Here is a 26,539-nt window from a genome sequence, read left to right on the forward strand (position 1 = left end):
GTTTGAATACGTGCGTACACACGCATTTCCAACGAAACCAATCCACCAAAATGTTGAATTGTGGTGAGGACATTTGCTGGGAAATTGGACACCCGCAATAACGGGACCTCCAAAGGAACACGAGTAAAATGCGACAGGAATACAGTGGGAGCAAAATGAGAACATGATGGGAACACATAGGGGACAAAACAGGGAACACGAAGGGAACAAAAATAGGGAAAACAATAATAAGTAATGAAAAAAAAATAATGTATCACTCTCTCACCCTCTTTTTTGACGGACTTTCATTGCCCTAGTTTATCCTTTCTTCCAAATCCCACGGAATTGTTGTGTTGCGTGCCGTGTGCCTCGTTAGTCGACGCTTTTCTTTGCGTTTTTTGCATTTGAGCCTTCGCGTTTGTTTCCGCCGTGGTCTTTAGGGTTCGGGGAGGGGGTGAGGGGTTGGGCGAGTAAGGCATGATCTGGCGATCCGACCATTTGTTCGGATGGGGTGGTGAATGTAAGTGTGGGAGCGTTCTCTGGATTGAGTTGGGTGGAGTTGAGGTTCAGATTTTGGTATCTTTTTTGTACTTTGTTTTTCAATTGTTTCTGTAATTTTTGGTTTTCGGTCAAACTCTAGAGGCTGATGCGGAGCAGTGTTGTGTCTTTTTGTGTTCTGAAGACTCCGTGATCGAGGGTGTCCCTGGAGTGTAAGGAACTGTGTTTTGTTGTTTCGCTTCTAAGATTTGATTTGGGTTTGAATTGTTCTGGATTTAGACCTATTCGAGAAGACGAAGCTCTTTCTTGTGTGACATGATTTTGTTGGTGTCGGTGTAGAAGAAGTTGAGATCGCCTCATGAGCTGTGGTGTGTTCGGTGTCGCATTCAGTGCTGCATGATTTTCCCTTTCACAACGCTCCACTTGTTCTATCAATTTCCACCAATATTGTGAAGAGGATAGGATTTTGGTTTTTGTGATACGGAGAGGATGCATGGAGGCGTAGAATTTCCCGACATTCAAGGAAATGTGAAATGGACATTGCGAGGCATGAGGCGGAGGATTGTTACATATTAGATTCTTTGTGGTGACTGTTTGCAGATGGCGAGTTGCCTTCTCACTTAATTTTTTTTTACTTGGTTAAGTGTTAAATGATGGTCCCACTCTGTCAGTGCCTCATCTAATGTCATAGGGTTGAAATTAAGTTGTGCAGCAGTCCCTTCTTCAGGCCGAACCCGGATACATGTCTGATTGCCGTCCCATTTTTTGCTTGCAGGTTCCGTACCACTCACTTCTTCACTAGAGAACCCTTCAGAATTGGGTGATTTATAAGGAAAGAACTATGGCGAAGAGCTACGAGTAGATCGAACGATTGAGAGTCAGGGTGAGGGATTTGGTTCGACGTCTGCGGACCACCTCCCCATGTGGTTTAGATAGACAGAGAAACCTGATGGGGGTCTTCCTAAACTCATTGCGAGAGGTTAAGTCTGAGTCTCCAGAGGCTCCCTCATTGATGACTAAGGATTCGCATGGGAAAAATAATGGAGGATCCAAACTAGGATTACTACCACTAGTGGCGCTTATATTTTACGAGGTCTCAGGTGGACCCTTTGGGGTGGAGGATTCAGTCAAGTCAGGTGGACCTCTGCTGGCGATTTTGGGTTTCCTGATATTTCCCTTCGTATGGAGCATTCCGGAGGCGCTGATAACTGCAGAGCTGGCTACAGCATTTCCAGAAAATGGAGGATATGTGCTGTGGATTTCAGCTGCGTTTGGAGACTTCTGGGGGTTTCAAGAGGGTTGGTGTAAATGGATCAGTGGAGTTGCAGATAATGCATTGTACCCTGTTCTGTTTCTGGACTATTTCAAGCGTGCAGTGCCTATGTTTGCAGATGGTCCTTTACGTTTCATCTCCCTTTTAGTTATCACCGTCTTGCTTACATACCTCAATTACAGAGGATTGACTATTGTAGGCATCACAGCAGTGGCTCTTACAGGATTTTCCCTTTTGCCATTTCTAGTTCTGTCCCTCATGTCCATTCCCAAGATCCGTCCGCGGAGATGGTTGGTTGTTAATCCTGGGAAGGTGAACTGGCGGACTTATTTCAACACTCTGTTCTGGAACTTAAATTATTGGGATTCTGCAAGTACATTGGCAGGAGAAGTCGACAACCCTAAAGATACCTTCCCTAAGGCTCTTTTGTGGGCAGTTTTATTGGTCATCGTGGGCTACGTGGTACCTTTACTGGCCGGTACCGGTGCCATGGAGTCAAATGATTCCTTGTGGGAGGATGGATACTTCGCAGACGTTGGATTAGCAATTGGGGGGTCTTTTCTCAAGTGGTGGATCGAAGCTGCGGCTCTACTATCTAACATGGGTTTGTTTGAGGCTGAAATGAGCAGTGACTCTTTCCAGCTTTTGGGAATGGGTGAGATGGGGATGCTGCCCAAGGTGTTTGCTAAGCGTTCTCAGTACGGAACACCCATGCTCGGCATCCTCTTCTCTGCTTCCGGGGTGCTTTTACTATCATGCATGAGCTTCCAAGAGATCGTGGAGTTTTTGAACTTCCTGTACTGCATCGGTATGCTCATCGAGTTCGCTGCCTTTGTCTATCTGCGATGGTCACAACCTAATCTAGTGCGGCCTTACAAGGTCCCACTTGGAACCATCGGAGTCACCATCATGTCTGTACCAGCAACCGGACTTTTGCTCATGGTGATGAGTTACGCATCATGGCAAACTATAATTGTAAGCCTTGGGCTTTTCCTTCTCGGTATGGTGACGTATCCTCTCCTGCAGCTTGCAAAAGTGAAGGGATGGGTAGATTTCATTGAAACAAAGGCGGGTCCTGATTCAGCATCGCCAGCGGAGAGTGACGATTCAGAAGCAAGGCTCCTCTCAGGTGTCACTGGGTAGTCATATTGGGCTGTTGTTGGGCATTTAGTCTTGCATCGAAGCAATGTGGAAGTGAAGGCACTTGATCCAACAGCTCACCGGGCCTTTTTCTCATAGTCCCATCGTCGTTTATTTAGAACAGTGCTTTTTGTCAAGTTTCCGTCAAGATCTCCCTGGAATCACCACGACCCTGTCATTGGAATGTGCTTAGTATTTGTTGTGGTACAGGTTGCAGAAGATTGTAATAATATTGTAATTTTATCTAGCTTATCACTGCACACCATTTATGACCAAATTTGTCCTTAATCACTGTTTAGAGTGTATTAAGGTTTGCACTCATGACTATCTAATTGAGCTGAAAGTACGTTACTGTAAGTTTATTATTGGAAGTTCATTTAATTCAGCATTGAATTAATGCTTACAGATTGTATTGATGCCTTTTATGGTTTTCAGCACATGTACTACTGAAAATTTTGCATTCACTTACACAAATAACTACACTGAACATAATTTTGCCAAACTAGATTAACAACCAGAATCTATAATAACGTTAATTCTCTAGATTGTCTTGTGATATTTTACACTGAAAAGGCATCTGACATGGCTATGGGTGATGTAATGACAGATGTCTTCCCTGTGGGACACAAGAGAAGAAACGTCTGCCAACATTTGAAACATGGAACAACATGAGTGCGGAACAATGCGGATCAATGTTTAAAAATATTTACTAGTGACGGTTCTAACCCTGGCGGAAGAGTTGCGGGACAGAAATTTCAAGTATGGGTTACAAGATGACATTGTTCTTTCATACGTCGTTAATTTAGTCGATATTAAAAAAATACTCTATGAATACTAATGAAATCGACGGTGATTAAGATGATTTGTCCAAGTTTTGCACTGTCTGGTCTTGATCCCTATTATTTGTCCAAAACATGCATATCCAGCGTTTGTTCGTTTCAAAGAACAAAGTTTATGTTCTCACCAGCAAACTTAAGAGAACGTAATGATGATGTTGCCTTGACATTAGTTTATGAGGAATAAAATTACTACATTTACAATTCAATGTTGATTTTGATTTGATGCAAAACAAATGGTGATCCAAAACACAATAATTATGGGCAAGGATAAGATAGGATATTAATTGAGATCATTATTATCACTATTATTAATAATAACATTATAATCCACCTTGTAAAAATAGAATAATTGATAACAAAAGGAAGTTTTTCACTAAATATTGTGATCTAGACTTTTTACATGTCTTTCTTATCCATTTTTCAAATTCCAAGTTGTGTGGCTCTATAACCAAATGTGATAGCAGCTTTTGCTATAGGGCATTGTAAAAAGAATTTTATCCATCTTACAAGGTGAATTCATAAAAATTGAATATTGTAAATTTTGCAGACTATAATATTATTATTATTCCTTTGTTCATAATATTTGGATATAAATATTGAATTTTTTAATATTATTTTCAAATTTTTGAATTCAACTAATATGGATTGATTTGGTTCAATCTACGGAGAAAATACCCTTAGGACATTGTCACCTATTGGTGCCAATGGAGATGACTAATGGATGGATGTTGTAGGCATATGGTGCACTGGCTAAGGTAGTCTTGGGGTGGGGTGGCTGACAATAGCTAAGTCTGGTACTTCTAGTTCACTCCATGTTGGCTCCTTAGAAACTCTACTTCTAGCCTCCTTCCTCTTTACAAGAAGTTCTCTCCCTATTAACTATAATCTCCCTTGTATGATAAAAAGAAAGAAACAACAAAACAATCACAATTTACACAACACTCACACAACTTTTGTGAGTGCTGAGTTGGTTTGTATTCTTCTTGAATAGAAATTTTTTGCACTCTCATTTTACATGTTTTTTTTGTTGTGTAGGAAGTTTTTGATTTTTTTCCTTACACCTTTCAACTCTCTCCTTCTTAGCGCAATTTTGTGAATGTAGAGTAAATTTGTTTTTTTGTTGTGTAGGAATTTTTTGCTATGGAAGAATAAAGAATAAGGTTTTGACCAAAGCTTCAATATTTTGAGTGAATTTTGACAAGAACTTCATTTTTTTTGTATAAATTTTGATTAGATCTTTATATTTTTTTGTCAATTTCATCATAATAGGAATAAAACTAAGCTTGAAAGTTGTAGAAGAGGGGGTCCAATGCATCTCAAGGTAAAAGACAAGATATATTGCCGCAAAGAGGAAGAACAATTGTGTAGGATTATTTTGCATGTATTGTATGATAGGATTACTGGCAACCAATAGAAAGCTAGGATGTTTTCAAATCACTATAATAAACATAAGTCTGAGGGTGCAAAGTCACAGTGTTTGTTGGAGACAAAATAGGGCAATATGAAACATCATAAGAATAAATGGATTAGTATCTATGCACAACTGCATAAGTTGTACAAGAGTGATACAAGTGCAATTGATATTTTGAGGTATCCACATAAGTTGTACAGGCAGAAGAGTGATAACGAGATATATTTTCTAAGCTAAGAGAAGATGTATTATATACAGGAGTGTAGGCCATAAATAAGATGGTAGAAGTATAAATGTTAAAGGTAGTGGATCTAATTGACCAAAATTTGCTCCTCCTCATGTTCACAAACAAAGCCACTTTGAAGGATCTTGAAGCTAAGTAGTATTTTTAATTGAGAAGATCAGAAGAAGATTAGAATTGATTCATAGACAATGTAGATATGTGAGGATAGTAAAATAGAAGGATGTAGTGCATATTGATTCACAACAACTAATAGCTTATAATACATTTGATTGAAGTTTGTGGAGTTTTCAAACTTAATATGCATATTAAGATCTTTAAGATTAAAAAACAATTGATCTAGATGGATACACAAAAAATATGGATATAGGATTAAGCTTCCATAAACATTGTTATTGAAAAATAGTGATTTTCTTATATAAAATCAATGATAAAAAATAAAATAAAATAAAATAAAAAAATCTCAAATTGATTCATTTGCAAAGTAATCAAGATGTATCCACTTGTTCATAAGCACTCTAGCTTTCTTAATGCTCTTGGCCTTCCTTTTGCAAGAACCACCTATAAAGCACCATCATAGTGGTGATTCAATATATAGATTGCTCTCAAATTAACCCAAGACCATCATAATACTAACTTCATTGTCTTTCATGAAAGTTGCACGCACATTTGCTAATGTCGCCCTCCACACTTCCATTGCAAAATCTTCCTATACAACAAAAAAACAAAGAAACTATACACTCACAAAATTGTGGTATGAAGGTGAAAGAAATAAAACATACAAGGAGGGAATGCAAAAAAATCCTATTCAACAAGAATACAAATCAGCTTAATACTTACAAAAGTTGTATGAGTGTTGTATGAGTTGTTGTGAATGTTATGTGTTTTTTTTATTTTTTATTTTTTATTTTTAAATTATGTGAAGGGATTGATATTTAATATGAAATTCTTCTTAGAAGAAGGAAAGAATTGGAAGTGGGCTCTTCTAAGGCTCCACTTCTAATCTTGGCCATGATTGGATAGAGTAGTTTCTATAATAGGCTGCTAGAGAAACGCTCTATTTTGCTAAGGTTCCCCTTGCTAAGGCCTATAAATAGGCTATAGTAGAGCTCATTTTGAAGTCAAGCAACCTAGCCAACTATTTGCACCACCCTTAGCAACAACAATGGTAATGCCCTTAATATTCTACAACTTAAGCATCTATTAACTAAACCATGATTATGAGATTGTATAAAATTCAATTGAAATAAAAATCTGTAATCTTTAACATGCCAAAACATTGATACTGGAGAATTGTTGGTGAATAATTCCAGCCACAAAAAATAACAACAAAAAAAACAAAGACTTCCCTATAATCAATCTAGTCTATTGTGCCAATGTTAAATGAATAAATACATTATCAAAACATTGATATTATTATAATTGATAGGTTTAAACTGAAGCTTTAACACAAGAACCACACCTATATTGAAGTGGTGATGAATCATATAACACTGTGTCAATATAACACTGTGTCAAAGAATAATTGTTCTCCAATTTTCCGATACAAGTAAAACCAAAAAAATAAAGTCCTGCTTGCTTCAATGCTAGTATGGAGCTTTTTAAACATTGAGAACTACATTGATATTATCTCAACAACTTTCCAAGTTAAGTACATTAACACGACAGTATAAACAAACTCAAACTGAGTAACTGAAACAACCGATTGGCATTCAAGCCTATCCAACGTTCCGACGAAGAGAGACCAGTTAATCAATCCCAGCAGACAATCAACAAATTAATTCACAAATATGTGAATGAAGAAAGCAGAAAAATAAATTTATGGTACAACATGAATGAAGTTTCCTCATGCTGTGCTGCTTCCTTGATCCAGATAGCTTCAATTGTCAGGCATATTTCACGCCGTAGGTGTTCATCATATCATAGTTCTACGTTGAGTGGTCTTGGAGCCCCGCATCGCTTTTGCAGAGCCTGCATTACAGAGCACTAATTTTCCTACAATGGTGGGTGATTGTGGACAAGCTCCCCAGGTTGCTCCAGACTCAATTATTGACAACTTTAATAAGCTCAATATCAAATAAGAGGGTTTTGTCGATCAAGCCCTGATTACGCAATACGAAGTCCAGTGCTCGCTGTCCCTGAATTGTTACAAACAGCGATTAACTTTCAGGCTCATTTCCAAGCAATGAAATAGAATACTAATATCATGTGCAATTTCCACTCTTGCTATCATGCCTTATATTGGATATGAATATATTAGTCCATACAGAAGAAAAATAGTCACAGAAAAGAAGTAAAACTCACCGAGAATGTGTTTGGGCGAGGACCTTTCTGGTTGAAATCGTTGTTAGGATAGCCTAGTTCAGGAGGTACAATTATCCTGCAGGCCAGTTAAACTTAGAGGAGTAAAATAGAAATCTCAACTCAAAAACAATGTGGATGCCAAACGTCACGGGAATTACAAATGCTTTAACATCCAAAACCATGGCGCCTACAAATTCAAGAATATAAACCAAACACAAATTACAAGACCAAACCTCAAAGGAACCATCTTTATCTAAGATGAAATGTAAGTACACTGTTAAGAGTGAAAATAGGAAGTTGATAGTTGAATTATAAGGGTGTTTGTTAATACCTGCGTATACCACCAACTTTCATTGTTGCAACAGCCTCTTCAAAAGCAGGAATGACCTGTACAGTAGACTTATCATTAGCTTTAGTTTGAACGACTCAGCACATACGTAACTAAAGAAAAGAGTAAATCACGCCCGTAAAATATTCCAATCAGCAAACAATCTTCTTGTAGCCTTCTCCTACGATTGTTACGAAGTTGAAAAACTGAAAGTCGAAAGGTATGATCGAAAATCACCTCTGAATTTCCTAGTTTGAATCGAAAGAAACTTTTATCGTCACCCTGCACACCCACGCGGCAAAAAAGCTATGGTTGACAAAATAGCTAGGGGTGCACGGAACATATTCATTATTTGAAAAAACGTCAATACCTGCCTGGTGTTTGCTACGGTCTGTGAAGATCGATCAATGGTCTTTGCGTGAATACTTTAGAAGCTGATTTACTAGCAAGTTTTGTGATGCATACCTAACAGGCTTGGTATCTCTCTAGATGTACACAAACAATATATTCTAATCCTCTTGATAAAATCAATGCTATTAAATCAAGAGCTTAAGTACCTCAAAGGAACCACCTTTTGCTTTGTTTCGAGCCTCAAAAATGCGACCGAGGTAGCCAATAGTGTAACCATCCCAGTCCACCTGAACATCACTTCACAAAGTACAAACTCATTGTGGCACTTTCTTCGAAAACCAGCATACGGCAGATATATACAAATTTAAGACGATAAGAGCATAATCAATTGAATATTTAACTTATGAGTAGAAGAAGAAAAGAGCGACAAGAATCTAAAATGCAAGGAAGCAAAACTGCATGGAGACTTATATATGTTTCAACCAACTTCCAGACTTACCACCACTGCGTTTCCAGCAGCAGGAACTGGTCCAGTTCCTTCTCTCAAGTCCTGAAAATCATACAAGTGATAATTCAATTATATCGTCCTTCAAATTGAAACTGTATTATTCAAAAGAAACACATGATCTCCATCCGACGACCCACCACTTGGCTGTGAGAGACTTGGAAAGTTAGCAGCATACCTTGAACTGCAGACCAGTTCCTGTCTGTACGTAGTCAGGGTAACTCATTTTCGACTTGCCATAATCTTTCCCTTGTAAAGCTGGCACTGCACGTTATGAAAATGATTTATGACATTAGTCCAACGAATACAATGAAATCACTCACGGTATTGATAATACTTCCCACAACTGTCGCAACCAGAGGGTTCTTGCATGCCTGAGTAGACGTGATGAATTTGAAAATGGGACAAGACATGAAGCTTGCGAAACTAATCATCCAAAGAGGAGAAAAAGTTAGCAATTAAAACATACTGGATGCAAAGTCCGATGCTATGGCTGTCTCTCTGTCTGCTACCATTGCAGCCAAATAAGAACACGTGCTTGCTATTGGAAACGCTACCAGCTGTCGACGTGATGTAGTAGTTGACAAGGCAGTCTCATCTGAATCATCACTACGCATTTCAGGACCAGACATAAAAAGCCATCGTACTACGAAAGCAGACATTTTATGGTTACTACTTTACTGCTTTACAACGTTCATCTGCAGATATAAGAATTTGCAAGAATCGTAAATGTGATGTTACAAGAAATGGCATTTCAGAGTAAAGTGTATCTCATCAATGGCAACAAACAGATTAGGTCATGAAACACACATAATTCGCATATCTCCAGTTCTTCGTTTGCTTTCCTCTTAATGAAACGAGTACATCAAGAAGAACGTGATGAAACTAGAAAGCTACCTGGTGTTTCAGAAGAAGTCTGAGTCTCTGCACTTGCATTGATACACAATCTTTCTTTCCTTAGCTTTCCTATCTGAACTGCTTGTCCAATAGGCTGATGCCGTAACTGCTACAAATTACAAACGTGAGAGGATTACTCACACATTTTCCTCAAATCACCTAAAGAAATAACCCTCGTACAGACATTCATTTCAGAGTCTTCTTGCCCAGCTGAAAACGTGACGAAACCAATTCAGCGAATATATCAAAATATAGACGAGAAACGAAGGAGCTGAGCTCCTCGTGGCTAAAACGCCATGTGAACTTCATTCCCAAACTTGGACATAGAAACAATAACAGAAATTTTATCATGAGATGAACAACAATTGAAAGGAATTAGACAACCTCTCGACTCAGCTCCAGCAGATGAATCCACTCCATTGCACGCATTTACGAACTAGGTAATCAAGGTAATGTCGTTTCTCATCCCAAGGCTCTACTGTCACGTCACCTAACATAATCTCACTAAGTGGGTCTCGCGCAATCAAGGGTCTCATAAGGAAGAACACCATCCCATCATAGAACGAAATTACAGGACATAATTGCGCCCTCCTTTCCCAATGCAAGAGCACCACCACCTCGACAGACAAAGGCCGCAGTGAAGGTGAAAAAACATGCCTCACAAAACCTATGCACATGAATTATCAGAAGCAGAAGCAACCGGAATGGTCCAGCAATGCCACAACTTGGAAGCGGAGGCATTTCACACCTGATGGGACAATGAATGACACGGGACGGAGTGGCTAGGCTGCGAATACAGAAGCGAATTGGGTGATGCTACCGCCATGGCGAACATCACAGCGACTGCGGCGGTTTCCCAATTGCGACGTGGGTGCGCTCTGCGATGATGCGAGGTAGCTCGCAAGCCTGAATGTCTGTCTGCGTGACTAGGTGACAGGCTCCGACGTTGCAAAGCTCGCGGGGTTTGGCGCCCAACACCAAACTGGATAACGGCACCCAGCGAGCGACCGAGCTACGGACCTAGCGACCGACGGAGATGATGGGCAGGTCGAAAGCGGCGCTGGCTTGGTCCATAGATAAAGAATTAGTGCGACCTCCTAAATTGATTAGCGGTAGGAAACATTGACACATATAGGCTTGGCGATGCTTCGTTTGACGAAAATGATTCTCATAGACAATAAGATATAAATAAAAATGAAAATAAAAACCCTTGTAATCAACAATGATGATGATGATGATTATTATTATTTTTATTATTGTTATTGTTTATTACTTTTGTTGTTATTTCCCATTTCAGATTGCTAAATCTCAATTACCACTGTTTTTACATGGACAAACGAAATTTAAGCATTTGGAAAACATTGATTAAAAAACAACTCGATTATTTGCTGTTATTATTCAACTTTTTTGGTTTACTTTTCAATGCTGTTGTCTTCTGCAAAGATTATTCATTTTCAACTGAACACTTTTCCTTCAAAGCATGGTGATAACACACCTGCTAGAGTTAGTGTTGATGTTGTAAGAATCATAACTAGATGTCATATTGGCAACTGTCCAAAAGCGACCATAAACAAGCTCTTCAAGTTTGATGAGCCATACCACATTCCCCTAAGTAAAGAGAAGGTTGGCATGCAGATTTCACGGATAAACGCAGGCAACACGAAGAGGACCTGGGCTACAACCTGAAAACCATGTGGGAGCAATTCCTGATTTCCAGATATTCATAAGGTCACTATATATACTGAAGCATGATAGCTCAACATACAATTGGCAGATAGCGACACTGCATCTACCAGTGCAGCGGGTATTTGGTCTAGTGGTATGATTCTCGCTTCGGGTGCGAGAGGTCGGGAGTTCGATTCTCCCAATTCCCCGTTAAATGTCCCCATTAGTCATGTGTCCCCCACAACGAATGGTATGTGCGTACCTGAGAGGAAATATCTCCGTGCCCTTCCAATCCCTACTGATGTCACCAGATGCTATTTTCGTTGAATGTCTGAAGACAATGGGTGGTCAATGTTCGTTAAACAAGGCCACTCACAAAACAACCAGATGAAGTGAAGACAATTACGAGAACAAAACTTATAATTTGCAAAAGGCGCCGATTGGATTTAAGCTTTGGAAAATGCAATATATCGAGCGGGAGCATCAAAGGCGTGAGATGGATGTGTTAAGAACTCCTGCTGCCAGATAATCTTTAAATCCACTGCCAGATAATCTTTAAACCCACTTGTAAAAATGCACTAGAAACATGCTAGCGCTGCTCCAACAAAAACCTATTTACCTTACGACACGGTGATCCCAGAAACACTAATATTCCTAGTGTAGAATTGGATTCCTCAGTAGATGGAGGGGAGTCCAACTAAGACATATGAATAACAATAATTGGAAAAATATTAAAATTGGATCATAAGAGCTTGAAGTTGTCTTAAAAAAAGCTCATCATTGTGGAAAGTCTCTTTCAATGTAGAGATACAAAATAAAAAATATATATTGAAGTAGAATATCATGGACATACATATTTACTCCAATAGTTACCTCGATATTATGAATAGGTAAAAATAGGTTAATTTGATAATATCTTATAGGAGAACTCTCTAGAAGCTTCATAGATGTGGTTTCACCTTTATATATATATATATATATATATATATACCTTTAGGTGATTGATAGATTAGAAACTTGGCCAACAAATTAGTTATATATCATATGTATTAGTAGCTTGTAGTATAAGCCAATGATGTGGTGCATATATAAGAAACATGCCTTGCAAGTTAAGACATGTGTCTTGCAAATTAGACACATATCAAGGGTCTTATAGAATATTATTATGTAGATTTTAATTAGATAGTATATATGGAGGCAAGAGTGAAGCCTTCTTCATTCTTATCAACACCTTTTTAGTCCTTAATCTTGTTTTAAGTCTTTCTAGTCTTCTTGTCTTTGGCAATAGCCATTCTAGTTTAATATCATACCATCATTAAGTGATTTTTTAGTTTTTTTGAATAATACAAGAGTGTATTGATCTTTTAGTTTTTTGAGACTCATATCCTTGATAGTTTAACAAGATTGCTAATTTATTATTCTTATCTTGTTTTTAGAAGTGAATGGACTATTTTACTTCTATTGTTGTGTTTTAAAGGTTGTGAACTACGTACCTTCAATCTAATATTTTAATTCCCTTATATTGATTTTTTTCTTAAAAAGAGTGGACTATCCCTCTTTATAGAAATTTTCATTTGATATTAGAGGTTGTCGATTATCCTCTTCTAAATTGACGTATAGATTTTTTTAAGTTGTTTATGGAAGGAAAAATTATGGATGCTATTCTTAATAGAAGTGAAAATAGATTTGCAACCATTGCTCATCTTCATGAATTTGTCAATATTCTTAGGGTAGAAATTTCACATTGTCATATTTTATATATTCTTGCTTAAGAATGCTTTAGATACTTAGCTAAGGAAGATAAATACAAATGCAACAACAATCCTACCAATCTAATGCAGTCTTAAATAAACTTCAAATAATCCTTAATAATCTTAATCAAACTTTATTCAATTTAAAATAAATTTAAAAGAAGTTACAAAAAAAACTTAAAAAATCATAAATTAATCTCAAAGAAATATAAAAATAAAACCTTAAAGAAATAATAATAATATTAAAAAAATTATATAAATATAAATCTTAAAAAAATAATAAAAAATCTCAAAAAATACCAAGAATATAAAATCTAAATAAATCCTAAATAAATCTTTATCAAATCTTAATTTAATTTTAATTAAAATCCTAATAAATCTAAATTAAATCTTAAGCCAAATTCTAATTAAAATCCTAATTGAAATCCTAATGAGCCTTGTCTAAATCCTAGGTCAAATTCTAATTGAAATCCTAATGAATTTTAATCAAATCTTAGATCAAATCTTAATGAAATCCTAAATCTTAGATCAATCATAATGAAATTCTAGTAAAATCTTATTCAAATATTAGACAAATATTAATAAAATCTTAGTCAAATCCTAATCAAATCTAAATAAATCTTAAATTCTAAATAAATCCTAATCAAATTCTAGATCCTAAATCAATCTTCAATTAAATCTTTAATCTTAAATAAATTTTAGTAATTCTTACATCAAATTAAAATTAAATAAATAATAATTGAGTTATTAATATTGACTCAAAATTTATATAATTTATAACAATTAAATTAAAAAATCTCAAAACTTTGCTCAAGGATTCCCTGACTTCCTTCGCCAACCTTAATATTGATATTTCTAAGCCAAAATCTTTAAATTTTACCATTTAATTTATTCCATGCTTTTCATAATTATCAAAAATCAAGCTAGCTATCTTTTAACAAAATTATATTTAATCCAATTGGCAAATTGATAAATATCTTAGAAATCCTCATTGATCCTTTAAATCTCAATTTTTTGAGACTATAATCCACAAAAACCTTTATTTGTTTCAATATAATTGCTTAATTGATTTCAAATTTATTATACATATTTAAAACAAGCACAATAATAAGATGCCTAATTTTCACTTATAAACATACTACAAAATTCACAAAATCTTAAAATTTGTAAAATTATTTTTATTTCTTTAAATTTAATCTGATCAAGTACATTATTAATTTTAAAAATCCTTCAAAATTTCATTATTAATCCAAATAATATAAAATTAATATTTAAAAATCTATTTTTAATTTGTCTATCAAATTCCACTCTTTAATTTGTAAAAGAACCTTAGAATTGTCATATATATATATATATATATATATATATATATATTTAATTTTGTGATACAAGGTGTGACTTTGATTCAAGTTGACAATCAATCTTTTTTGAATATCAATTTTTAGTAATTTGAAGTAATTTTTGCTTTAACCTATCCTTAATTCTCTTCAAATATGTTCATATCAATTTTTTATCTCATTTACTTTTATTTGGCTTATTTATGCATCTACAAAGTAAATAGAAGTTTTTTCTATAGAAGTTAATATTAAGACTAAAATTTTTACTACCTTCCTATAATTTATCTTTGATTTTCTACTACATCTTTCTACTAGATTTTTCTATAATAACATCTATATCTTTATTTTTTACTATATAGTCATGTTATTACATGACAATATATCCCTAATGTCAATTATGGAAGTAATATTCTAATGCCTATGGAAGAAGTCAATAATAAAGTTCAAAGTTTATGCCAAAAAATTGTGCAATTTAGAGAAGCAAGTAGATCAAGTTTATAATTAAATCCAATAAATCTTACTACTATAAGTATAAAGAAGATAATGATAAGTATGCCCAAGAAGTTCAATGGAATAAGATCAAAGTTTTGAATATTTCTACAATAAATAAAACTCTATCTTACGTTACATCCTTTTTAATACCTTGATAGATTATGTAAGTTGAATTTATAGATATATTTTTTATGGAATTATTTTTTTTAATTTTTAATTTTAATAAAAAAGAATTTACAACTACTCTATTATTTAAATTTATTTTTGAAAGTCTTCATGGTCACATTTGGAAAAAGTAATTGAAAAAAGATAACAAAGAATAAACTTGTATCTTTACAACAAGGACCACATTTAGGTACTATATATGTTGCTAAATTTTAAAACCTTGCTTATAATGTGGATTGAAATGATAAGGCTCTTATCAATCAATTTTAATATGGTTTAAAAGATAATGTAAAAGATTTATTATTGATAATATCTAAAGCAAACTTATTGAAATAATTTATTGCTTGAGGCATTGTATTAAAAGACACCAAGAACAAAGATTTTGTTGCAAAGATACAAGTAAACTCATGATAACAATTTTTTTATCAAAATCAAAATCTATGCATATTGATACAATATGTTTTAAACTTCTTACTAAATAAGAAAAAATTTGATGCCATCCAAAAGGATTGTATTTATATCGTAGAGAGTCTAAGTGTACTACTTAATAATTTTTGAAGAAATAATGTAACTATAAAATGAAGAGTATAATTTCCAAAGAGGACAATGTGTCACAAAACCAATTTCTTCAATTACAATAGAGATCGTTGTCGTATTGTAATATGAATATATGGTGAAAGATGATAATATGGATCTTATTATAGAAGAGCCAAGTTAAAAGGAAAGGTAGAAAAATATGGATAAAAGATAGGAAGGTATTAAAACTTTTAGTAGTAATGCTGCTCTTTTAGAAAATAGCTTCTACTTACTTTATAGGGCCAAAAATAAGGCAAAATAAGATAGATTGGAAAAATAAATGATATAGACATCTTTAGGAAAAAGTTAAGAATAAATTCTAGTAAAAATTACTTAAAAAAACTAGATGTTGATACCCAGAGAGGGCCGGTTATGATTTAGGGTCGAAATCAGATCCTGAGGCACAAAACCGAGTCTCGAGGACGACTCTACAACTCTTTGGTAGATCAAAGAGTAGGGTTTGATAGAAGATTGGATATGGTTTCTATAAGCATTGATTTTGGATGATTTGGAGTTGTTTTGACTTTGTAAGAGCTTTGCAAAGTCAAGGTTTGTTGTAGATGACTTGGGTTTTATGAAATAAAATAGGGTTTACGTTTTGGGTGATTTCAAAAGTTTTGTATTAGATCTTTAGGTGAAATTTTGTGGGTTTATGGTTATAGTTGTGCTCAATATTTATTGTGAATTTGAGCTCGATCTAACAATTAAATTGAGAAATATTGAGGTTCAAGTGGGTCAAGGTCTTAGAAAGTAGAATTTTAGATCTAGTGGAGGTTTTTAAGATTTCTTGCAATCTACTAGTTAGATTAGAGTGAAACTTGCATAAGAAGATATTAGACTTATTTTTCTATATGCATGAGAATTTTGAAATCAATCGAACGGTGCAAAGAAGAGATATTGGCTCTAGAAAATTAGCATCAAGATTGGAGGAGGAGGGCGGCCAATACCCGAGCATATTTTTGAAGTTATCATTAATTTGGTAACTCCGATCCTTTTCAATTTTTTTGTGTTTGTTTCTAACTTATTTTTTTAAAATTATGCAAAATTTGAGTTAAGATCAACGGTTTATTTATTAGTTATTAAGGTTTAAATCTATTATAAGAATTATTAGGATTTGGTTTAGGGTTTGGTTGGGATTTATTTAGGATTTAGGGTTTGGTTAGGATTTGGATTAGGATTTGATTAGGGTTTGATTACGGTTTGATTTAGGATTTAGGATTTGGATTAGGATTTGGTTAGGATTTGATTTAGGATTTGAAGTAGGATTTAGGATTTGGTTAAGATTTGGTTTAGGATTTGGTTGTGGTTTGATTTAAGGTTTATTTAGGGTCTGATTTAGGGTTTAGAATTTTATTAGGATTTAAGATTCAATTAGTTTTGGCCTAAATTTTGAATGAATTTCAATAGGATTTTAATTAAAATTAAATTAAGATTGAATTGAGATGTATTTGAGTGATATTTGTGATCCTTTTAATATTTTTTTAAGAATTTTTATTATTTGTTTGAAATTTCTTTGAGGTTTTTTTGAATTTGATTAAGCTTGCTTAGCATTATTATGGTCTAATTATAGTATTTTTAATATTCTATTAGAATTAGGATTTTGTTATTGCAATTTCCATTCTTCCTTCTCCAACTAGGTGCCCGGAGCATTTTCAAGCAAGACTTCATGTATTACGACATTGTGTAGTTGAAATCTTATGCAATATTTAATAAAGTTCCTATCTTCTCTTTAGATCATTCATCTTGTTTTATAAATAAAAAATTTACTTAGGACCAAATAATCACAAAGTTTTAGTCTTTTTAAATTTAAGATCCTCAATTTTTTTTATAGAAAAAGACTTTGTCAAAAAATAAGAAAAATCTTTAGTTGCAAAAACCAAACTTATGCACAAAGCAATTAGAAACACTTAAATCTAGACAAGAAGCAAGAAAAGAGTTGATAAGAGTGAAGAAGGCTTCACTCTTGCCTCTATATATACTATCTAACTAGGAGCTATATGGCAATGTTCTATAAGTCCTCTAATATGCATTGACTTTGCAAGATACATGCTTTAGCTTATAAGACAAGTTTTCTATGTGTGAGTCACTTGATTAGCTTATTCTTTAAGCTACCAACATGTGTAGCACATGGCCAACTTGTTGACCATGTTTCTATCTAAAAAGTCAATTATAGACACCTATAAAGTCAAAGCAACTTCTATAAAGCTTCTAAGAAGCTTTTATAGAAGATATTATGAAATTAACCTACTTTTATCTATTTTTATCTAATCATGTAGGTAATTATTAGATTACATGTGTATGTCCATGACATTATCTTGCCCTTCAAGAGACAAGTTCCATGAAGAGTAGTCATCATATGTTAAAGAAATCCAAGATACAACAAATTGTATTTGCTACATACTCTGATCTTTCTTCTCTTCAAAGATGATTGATAGGACCTTTTAACCATCAATAGTGTGTCAAGGACAAGAACTCGATGAAAAAACAATTTAGACAAGTGAGCCTTTACTCAAAGAGAGGTAACAAAATATACATAAACAAGTATATATATTGAAAGAGAAACTGGAATGGCTATTGCCAAAAGACAAGAAAACTAGAGACCCTTGAAACTAGACTAGAAGCAAGAAAGGAGTTGACAAGAGTGAAGAAGCCTTCACTCTTGTCTCTATATATACTATCTAACTAAGGGCTATGTGGCGACGTTCTATAGGACCTCTAATATGTGTTGACTTTGTAAGACACATGCCTTGACTTACAAGGCAAGTTTTTCTACGTGTGGGCTACATAGTTAGCTTGATCTTCAAGCTAACAACATGTGTGGTACATGGCCAACTTGTTGACCACGTTTTTAATCCAAAAAGTCAATTAAAGACACCTATGAAGTCAAAGCAGCGTCTAAGAAGTTTTTAAGAAGCTTCCATATTAAATATTATAGAATTAACTTACTTTTATCTACTTTTACTTACTTCTACCTATTTCTATATGTAATTATTAGCTTACATGATTATGGCCGTGACATTACCCCCCCTTCTAGACACGAGTTCCACGAGGAGCGGTCATCATATGTTGAGAAAATCTATGATGTGACGAATTGTATTCGCCACATACTCTAATCTCTGTTCTCTTCGAAGATGATTGATAGGGCCTCTCAACCATCGGTAGTGTCCCATACCAGGGCGGGAAGACCACCCAGTTATTTGATCATTGTTGAGGCCTTCGTAACTTTCTTCGAATAGAATATTTGGAACACCATCCGGAGTTGTTTTTACCTCTAGCAAAATCACCAAACATCGGGAGTCCCTTCTCAAATCGTGATACCAAACGCGTTGTATCTCACCATCTAGTCGAAGAAGAACATGTCGTTCTTGAAGATCTTCATCTCGATTGCGTCGTCTTGAAGGTTGAAACAATCGTAATGTCTCATCCAATAGGTCAGCAAATGAAGGTTCTTGAGTTAAATCTGCTAGTTGTTGGCTCTCCATCTAATTAGCGTCACAAATGCAAAGAAGTTACAAACAAGGATAGGTAATTGAATGTTATCTTGCCTCAATCTTGTCTCTTTTATAAGAGAGATTTTCATCTTGGTTTTGATGGATGTCGTTGATGAAAAACTTTGACTTTAGCTGATGCATTTGCTAGATTCCTAGATGGCTCCCATGTGCGTTCACTAATATCATATCCGTGCCAATGAACAAGATATTCCAGCTTATTTCGGCGCCACCTTGAGTCTAATATCTCTTCTACCTGAAATTCTTCATTATTATCTACTTCTGTAGGAGGCGGTGGCATTTGTCTTCTTCCTTGTATATCCACTGTCTTATATGGTTCAAGAAGAGACACGTGGAATACAGGATGGATCTTCATTGACTCCGGTAGATGTAACCGATATGCAACTCGGTTGATCTGTTCAGAAACAGAAAAGGGGCCAAGCCTACGATAGTCCAACTTGTCACAAGGTCGAGTAGTCTTGATATTATGACGAAGTAGCCATACCTTATCACCCACGTTGAGTTGAGGTTGATCCTTACGATATAGATCTGCGTTTATCTTTTGTCATTCTTGAGCTTCCTTCAATTGCATCTTCATTATTGCATGTAACTCTGACAACCGATTTGCCATATCTTCTGCTGCAGAATTATCAACTTTTGAAAAATCAAAAGTATCAAGTCGTGGATGATAGCCATAATTGGCAAAGAAAGGTGTTTGTTTCGTGGAAGAATGTACCGTATTATTATAAGCAAACTCGGCCAATGACAGAAGGGTTGTCCAATCATCTTGTTGGTAGTTGATAGTACACCTTAAATATTGCTCCAAGACTTGGTTTACGCACTCTGTTTGTCCATCAGTTTGAGGATGGAAAGCCGAAGATAGCTTTATGTCCACTTTTAAAATCTTGAAAAGGATCCTCCAGAATCTTGACACAAATTGAGTTCCCCTATCCGATATGATATCTTTAGGTAATCCATGATAGCGATAGATATTATCAATGAAAAGCTTAGTTGTTTCTTCACTTGTGATAGATTTTGTACATGGCACAAAATGTGCCATCTTGGTGAAACGATCTACTATCACAAATATAGAATCATAAGATCTTGAGCTTGAAAGATCTGTGATGAAATCCATAGAAACAGAAGACCATGGTTGTTCTGGTATAGGTAATGGCTGAAGAAGTCCGTAAGGTCGATGACGAGGAATTTTTGATCTTAAACAAATATCACATGATTGTACAAAGTCTTTGATTGACTTCCACATTTGTGGCCACCAAAAATATCTTGATATGAGTTCCAAAGTCTTATTATATCCAAAGTATCCTATTGTTGGAAAATCATGACGTGCTTGAAGAACACGTAAACGTGCTTCTCCTTCTGGAACATATAGGCGTCCTTCAAAATATAATAGATTATTCTTGAACTCGAACTTAGAAGAATCATGAGACTTAGAAGAATTATTTTCAATATCATGAACAAGAGGGTCTGAGGACATACTGGACTAAATTTGCTTGTGAAAAGTTGAATCAACAGTCAATGTTGATTTCATTGCTCGGAGATGAAATTGCTCTGATTTCAAGAGGACCGTTCTTTGTTGCTCAAAAGCTGCATCTCCTTCTTTTGGTGCAAAATAAGAACGTCTAGATAGGGCATCGGACAAACCTTGTTGTTTTCCTGGCCGATATGTGATAATGAACTCGAATCTTCACAAAGACATACTCCAACGAGCTTGACGACGATTCAATACACGTACTGACATGAAATACTCGAGGTTCTTGTGATTTGTATACACAGTGACTGGACTAGAAGCGCCTTCTAGATAATGATGCCATTCTTGAAAGGAATCCACGATCGCAAGAAGTTCTTTATCGTGGATCTCATAATTGATCTCGGCTGCTGAGAATTTTCTTCAATGAAAAGCTATTAGATGAAGTTTGTCATCTGTTCCCATTTGTGACAAAACTGCACCCAAGGCAAAATCCGATGTGTCTGTTTCCATAAAAAATGCCTTAGAAAAGTCAACACGATATAAGACTGGTGCAGAGACAAACGATGTCTTCAAGGCTTCAAATGCTGCTTCCGCTTCTTGATTCCATTGGAATTTATCTTTACCTAGTCAACCGTGTAAGTGGAGCTGCAACTCGTGAGAAATCTTTGATGAAGATCCGATAGTAATTGGCAAATCCCAAGAAACATTGGACATCTCTTATTGTCCTTGGAATCTTCCAATCCATGATTGTTTGGACTTTCTTAGAATCCATCATGAGACCATCATTTGAAATGATGTATCCTAAAAAGTCAACTTGAGTAGTATGAAATACACACTTTTCCATCTTGGCGTACAATCCTACATCTCTAAGTTTTTGTAATACTTGACGAACATGTATTTCATGTTCTTTGACGTTCTTAGAATAGATCAGGATATCGTCTAGATAGCAGACGACAAAACTGTCTAAGAATTCACGAAATACATCAATCATGAGATGTTGAAAAGCAGCTGGTGCATTCGTGAGTCCAAAGGGCATGACATTATATTCGAAATATCCATACTTGGTTCGAAACGCAGTCTTCCATTCATCTCCTTCTTTGATCCGTATTAGATTATATGCTCCTCTTAGATCTATTTTTGTATAGATCTTAGCTTGATTCAACTGGTCAAGGAGTCCTGATATCAAAGATAATGGATACCTGTTCTTGATTGTGATCTTGTTGAGTCCTCGATAATCAACACACATTCGTAAAGATCCATCTTTTTTCTTTACGAATAAAATTGGAGCTCCTGCTGGAGATTTTGAATGGCGTATGAAATTCTTCGCTAAATTCTCGTCAATATATGTCTTGAGTTCAGCCAACTCATCTTGCGATAAACTGTAAATTGGTCCAAATGGTGGCTGAGTTCCTTCCTTGAGGTCGATTGAACAATCATATGGGCGATGCTCAAGAAGAATATCTGCATTATTTTTCTCAAAAATGTCTTGATACTCCTGATATTGACTTGGAATGCCACTTTAAGTCTTTACGTTTTCAGAAATAGGTGCAGCATAAATAGCAAAAGTTGATCCTTCTTTTGCTGCGTGTATAAATACTTTTGCACCTATAAGTACGGGTTTTACTATACTAGATTTATAATTTTTTACTTGGTTGGTAGAACTATTAATAACGCTCTGGGAAAAGTCAAGTTTTCGCAAATTCCAATCTATTCGAGGGTTATATTTTTCTAGCCAGGATAAACCTAAAATAATTGGATTGGACGGGGATTTAATTATGTTAAAAGCTATGTAGCTGTCATGACCGTCTATTTTTGCTTTTATAGTATGAGTTTCATGAGTGACATCTCCAGAAGACAAGGGACGACCATCTATGACTTCTACATGTACGGGTTTAGGTTTCTGTACAAAGAGTATTTTACGACTTTTAACAAATTGTTCATCTAAAAAACATGCTGAGGCTCTCAAATCTAATAAAGCAGAGGCTTTGTAATTCTTAGGACCTAAATATAAGTCTATTATAAAACAAGGAGAGGGTTCTGAGGAGAGGATAGGACCTTCATTAGGAATTGTACAAGGTTCCAGCTGCATGTTCCCTATTGTAGCTGGACAAATCCGTTTCCCGACATGTTGTCTTCTTTGACCGTCGTACCCCTCATTTTATAATTGCGTCGTTTCTTTGGACAATGTTGAGTAGTGTGCTTAGGTTCTCCGCAGTATAAACATAATCCTTCTAGACGACGACGAATCTTTTCTTGCTCAGTTAGGGGTTTAAAACGTATCGTGTCAATTTGCATGTCTTCTACTTCCGAATGTACGTTTGGCAAAGATATTGATGTTGCCATTGAGTAATAATGTTGAGGTTCCCGTGAATGATTCTCGGATCGAAATTCAAAAAGTTGATTATCACATTTTACCGCAAAATCGATTGCTTGATTCAAAGTTTGAGGATCAGGTAAGTTGAGCATCAATTTCTTTACTTCGTATTGCAATCCATAAAGAAATTGATTGATGAGTGCAGCATCATCCCACTTGATGTCAATTGCAAGTTGTCGAAATTATGAAGCATACACTGTTACTGAGCGATTTCCTTGTCGCAGAATTTGGATCTTATTTGTTGCAACACGAGTTGCATCGTATTCACCATACATAGATCGAAACTCCGCCAAAAAAGCTTCCAAATTGTCCAATATTGGATTTCGTTGTTCAAGAAAAGACGAAAACCACGATAATGCAGAACCAGAAAGTAGAGTGCCAATAAATCTGACTTGTGATCTTGGAGTTGGATAGCTTTGCGGTTGAAGTTCAATTGCCAATTGTACTTAATTGATGAACCCTCGAAACTTTGATCTCGTACCATCAAATTTCTCGGGTAAGGCAATTCTTGGTTCTCTAGTGCTTACAAGGTGTTGTACAATTGGAGAAGGAACGTGATTTATTGTAGATGTTGAAGCAGCTCCGATCATCTCTATATCCCCACTTTCTGCTATTCTTGTTCTTTCTTGTGTTGGTGAATTGATTTGATGCATCGCAAGCATTAACTCCCTCATTTGCTCTTGCATTTGTGCCATTGCACTCTTCATTTCAACAAGCTCTGCCATAATGACACTAAGAAGAAAAATTTGTTTGATACCGCTCAAGACAAAAGAAAAGAAAGACTTGATAACAAAGAAGATACTAAGAACAATATCAGTTTAGAAGTGGGTAATCCGCAAACTTCTAATACGCTTATGTCTTGTCAAGAGAAAGGGATAATCCACTCTTACTCAAGAAAAACAAAGCTCTGATATTATAAGTGTACTCTTGTCAATCTGTCAAGGACAAGAACTCGATGAAAAAACAATTTAGACAAGTGAGCCTTCACTCAAAGAGAGGTAAGAAAATATACATAAACAAGTATATATATTGAAAGAGAAACTGGAATGGCTATTGCCAAAAGACAAGAAAACTAGAGACCCTTGAAACTAGACTAGAAGCAAGAAAGGAGTTGACAAGAGTGAAGAAGCCTTCACTCTTGTCTCTATATATACTATCTAACTAGGGGCTATGTGGCGACGTTCTATAGGACCTCCAATATGTGTTGACTTTGTAGGACACATGCCTTGACTTACAAGGCAAGTTTTTCTACGTGTGGGCCACATAGTTAGCTTGATCTTCAAGCTAACAACATGTGTGGCACATGGCCAACTTGTTGACCACGTTTTTAATCCAAAAAGTCAATTAAAGACACATATGAAGTCAAAGTAGCATCTAGGAAGTTTCTAAGAAGCTTCCATATTAAATATTATAGAATTAACTTATTTTTATCTACTTTTACTTACTTCTACCTATTTCTATATGTAATTATTAGCTTACATGATTATGGCCGTGACATAGTGTCCTATTCTAGGGTGGAAAGACTACTTAGTTATTTGATTTTTGTTGAGTCCTTTATAACTTCCTTCAAATCAAATATTTAGAATATTATCAAGAGTTGTTACTACCTTTAATAAATAACCAAACATTGAGAATCCCTTCCAAGGTTGTGATACCAAACATATTGTATCTCACCATCTATTCAAGGAAGAACATGTCATTCTTGAGGATCTTCATCTTGATTGTATCATCTTAAAGATTGTGACAATTGCAATGTCTCATCCGATAAATTAGCAAACAAAATCTCATGAGTAGAATCTGCTAGTTATTAGTTCTCTATTTCTTTAATGTAAGAAATATACAAAAACCACAAACAAAGTTAAAATGTAGAATTTAATCTTCCCTGAATCTTATTTCTTTTATAAAAAAGACTTACTATTTTTCATCTTGGTTTTGATAGATGTAGTTGATGAAAAGCCTCCACTGTCTTTGTTATATTTATAAGATTCTTTATTGGCTCCTATGTATATTTTTTAATATTATATGTGTAGCAATGAACAAGATATTCTAATTTATCTTGATGCCACCTTAAGTCTAAAACTTCTTCCACTTTGAATTTTTCATTATTGTCTACTTCTATAGGAGGAGTTCAAACTTATCTTCTTTTTGAAATATTCGCAGTCTTGTATGATTCAAGAAGAAACATGTAGAATATAAGATGGATCTTTATTGCTTCTGATAGATATAATCAATAAGCAATCGGATTGATTTATTTATAAATAGAAAAATGTCCAAGCGTATAGTAGTCCAATTTATCACAAGGATGAGTAGTTTTAATATTATGATGAAGTAACCATACCTTGTCACCTACATTGAATTGTAGTTGTTCCTTTTGATAGGCATCCGCATTGATTTTTTGTTATTTTTAAGCTTCCTTTAATTGCACCTTCATTGTTGCATGTAGCTTTGATAAATGATTTATCAAACCTTTCGTTGCTTGATTATTAACTTTTAAAAAGTCAAAAGTATTAAGTCATGGATGGTAACTATAATTGGTAAAGAAAGGTATTTATTGCATAGAAGAATGTATTGTATTATTATAAGCAAACTCTACCAATGGTAAGAAGATTCTCTAATCATCTTATTAATAGTTGATGGAATATCTTAAGTATTAATCCAAAACTTGATTTATATACTTTGCTTATCTATCAATTTGAAGATGAAAGGCTAAAAAAAACTTTATATCTATCTTTAGAATATTAAAAAGAATTTTCTAAAATCTTCATACAAATTGAGTTTTCCTATTTGATATAATATCTTTCAATAATCCATGATATCAATAGATATTGTCAAAGAATAGCTTGGTAGTTTTTTCACTTATGATAGGTTTTGTACATGGTACAAAATGTGCTATCTTGATAAAACGATCTATTGTCATAAACAAAGAATCACATCAACTTGAGACTAAAAGATCTATAATAAAATCTATAGAAATAAAAAACTATGATTGTTCTGAAATATGTAATGGCTAAGGAAGTCCATAAGGTCAATATTAAGGAATTTTTGACCTTGAATAAATATCACATGATTTACCAAAGTCTTTTATAGCCTTCTACATTTGTCGCTACCAAAAATCTTTAGATATTAGTTCCAAAGTCTTGTTATATCTAAAATGTCATGCTATTGGAAAGTTGTGACGTACTTGAAGAACATGTAAAGGTGCTTCTCATTCTCATACATGTAGGCATCCTTTGAAATAAAGTAGATTATTTTTGAACTTAAACCTAGAAGTATCATGTGACTTAAAAAAAATATTCTTGATATTATGAATAAGATGATCAAAGGATATACTTGATTGAATTTGTTTAAAAAAGTTGAATCAATTGTCAATGTTCATTTCACTACTCAAAGATGAAATTATTTAAGTATCAATAAAATTATCTTTTATTGATCAAAA

The 26,539-nt window shown here is 34.8% G+C and overlaps 2 protein-coding genes across 6 annotated transcripts; one reads left to right on the plus strand and one right to left on the minus strand.

Annotated features, from left to right (window-relative positions):
• Positions 1-263: 263 nt before the first annotated feature.
• LOC112282520 (putative polyamine transporter At3g19553) lies at positions 264-3,752 on the plus strand. Of its 5 annotated transcripts, none has more exons than XM_024520190.3 (3): positions 264-499; positions 1,253-2,879; positions 3,498-3,752. In XM_024520190.3, exons 2-3 carry the CDS (start codon positions 1,427-1,429, stop codon positions 3,560-3,562), a joined length of 1,518 nt encoding a protein of 505 aa, XP_024375958.2. In that variant the 5' UTR covers positions 264-499; positions 1,253-1,426; the 3' UTR covers positions 3,563-3,752. The 5 variants fall into 5 exon arrangements, with proteins under 5 accessions (XP_024375958.2, XP_090106568.1, XP_024375960.3 ...); XM_090250442.1 differs by lacking the exon at positions 3,498-3,752 and adding an exon at positions 817-1,080 and having other exon boundaries at positions 408-499; positions 1,253-3,167; XM_024520191.3 differs by lacking the exon at positions 264-499 and adding an exon at positions 550-689.
• A 3,422-nt stretch (positions 3,753-7,174) lies between these two features.
• LOC112282811 (uncharacterized) lies at positions 7,175-11,655 on the minus strand. Its single transcript, XM_073534405.1, has 12 exons — positions 11,560-11,655; positions 11,332-11,448; positions 10,515-10,778; positions 9,767-9,875; positions 9,339-9,467; positions 9,048-9,133; positions 8,864-8,914; positions 8,571-8,651; positions 8,251-8,295; positions 8,017-8,072; positions 7,686-7,761; positions 7,175-7,519 (listed from the first exon to the last, which is right to left on the minus strand). The coding sequence occupies exons 1-12, from the start codon at positions 11,653-11,655 to the stop codon at positions 7,424-7,426; spliced, it is 1,206 nt and encodes a 401-aa protein (XP_073390506.1). The 3' UTR covers positions 7,175-7,423.
• Positions 11,656-26,539: the final 14,884 nt, after the last annotated feature.

This window comes from Physcomitrium patens, chromosome 5 (genome assembly GCF_059467195.1).
Source record: "Physcomitrium patens ecotype Gransden chromosome 5, ASM5946719v1, whole genome shotgun sequence".
Taxonomy (NCBI): domain Eukaryota; kingdom Viridiplantae; phylum Streptophyta; class Bryopsida; order Funariales; family Funariaceae; genus Physcomitrium; species Physcomitrium patens.

Coding starts and splice junctions, on each gene's coding strand:
- LOC112282520 (XM_024520190.3), top strand. CDS start 1,427: ATGGGGGTCTTCCTAAACTCATTGCGAGAGGTTAAGTCTGAGTCTCCA. Junction 2,880..3,497: donor AGAAGCAAGGCTCCTCTCAG/GTGTCACTGGGT, acceptor ATGTAATGACAG/ATGTCTTCCCTGTGGGACAC.
- LOC112282811 (XM_073534405.1), bottom strand. CDS start 11,655: ATGGGGACATTTAACGGGGAATTGGGAGAATCGAACTCCCGACCTCTC. Junction 9,876..10,514: donor GTCATTCATTGTCCCATCAG/GTGTGAAATGCC, acceptor TGTAATTTGTAG/CAGTTACGGCATCAGCCTAT. Junction 8,652..8,863: donor CTGCTGGAAACGCAGTGGTG/GTAAGTCTGGAA, acceptor AGTGATGTTCAG/GTGGACTGGGATGGTTACAC.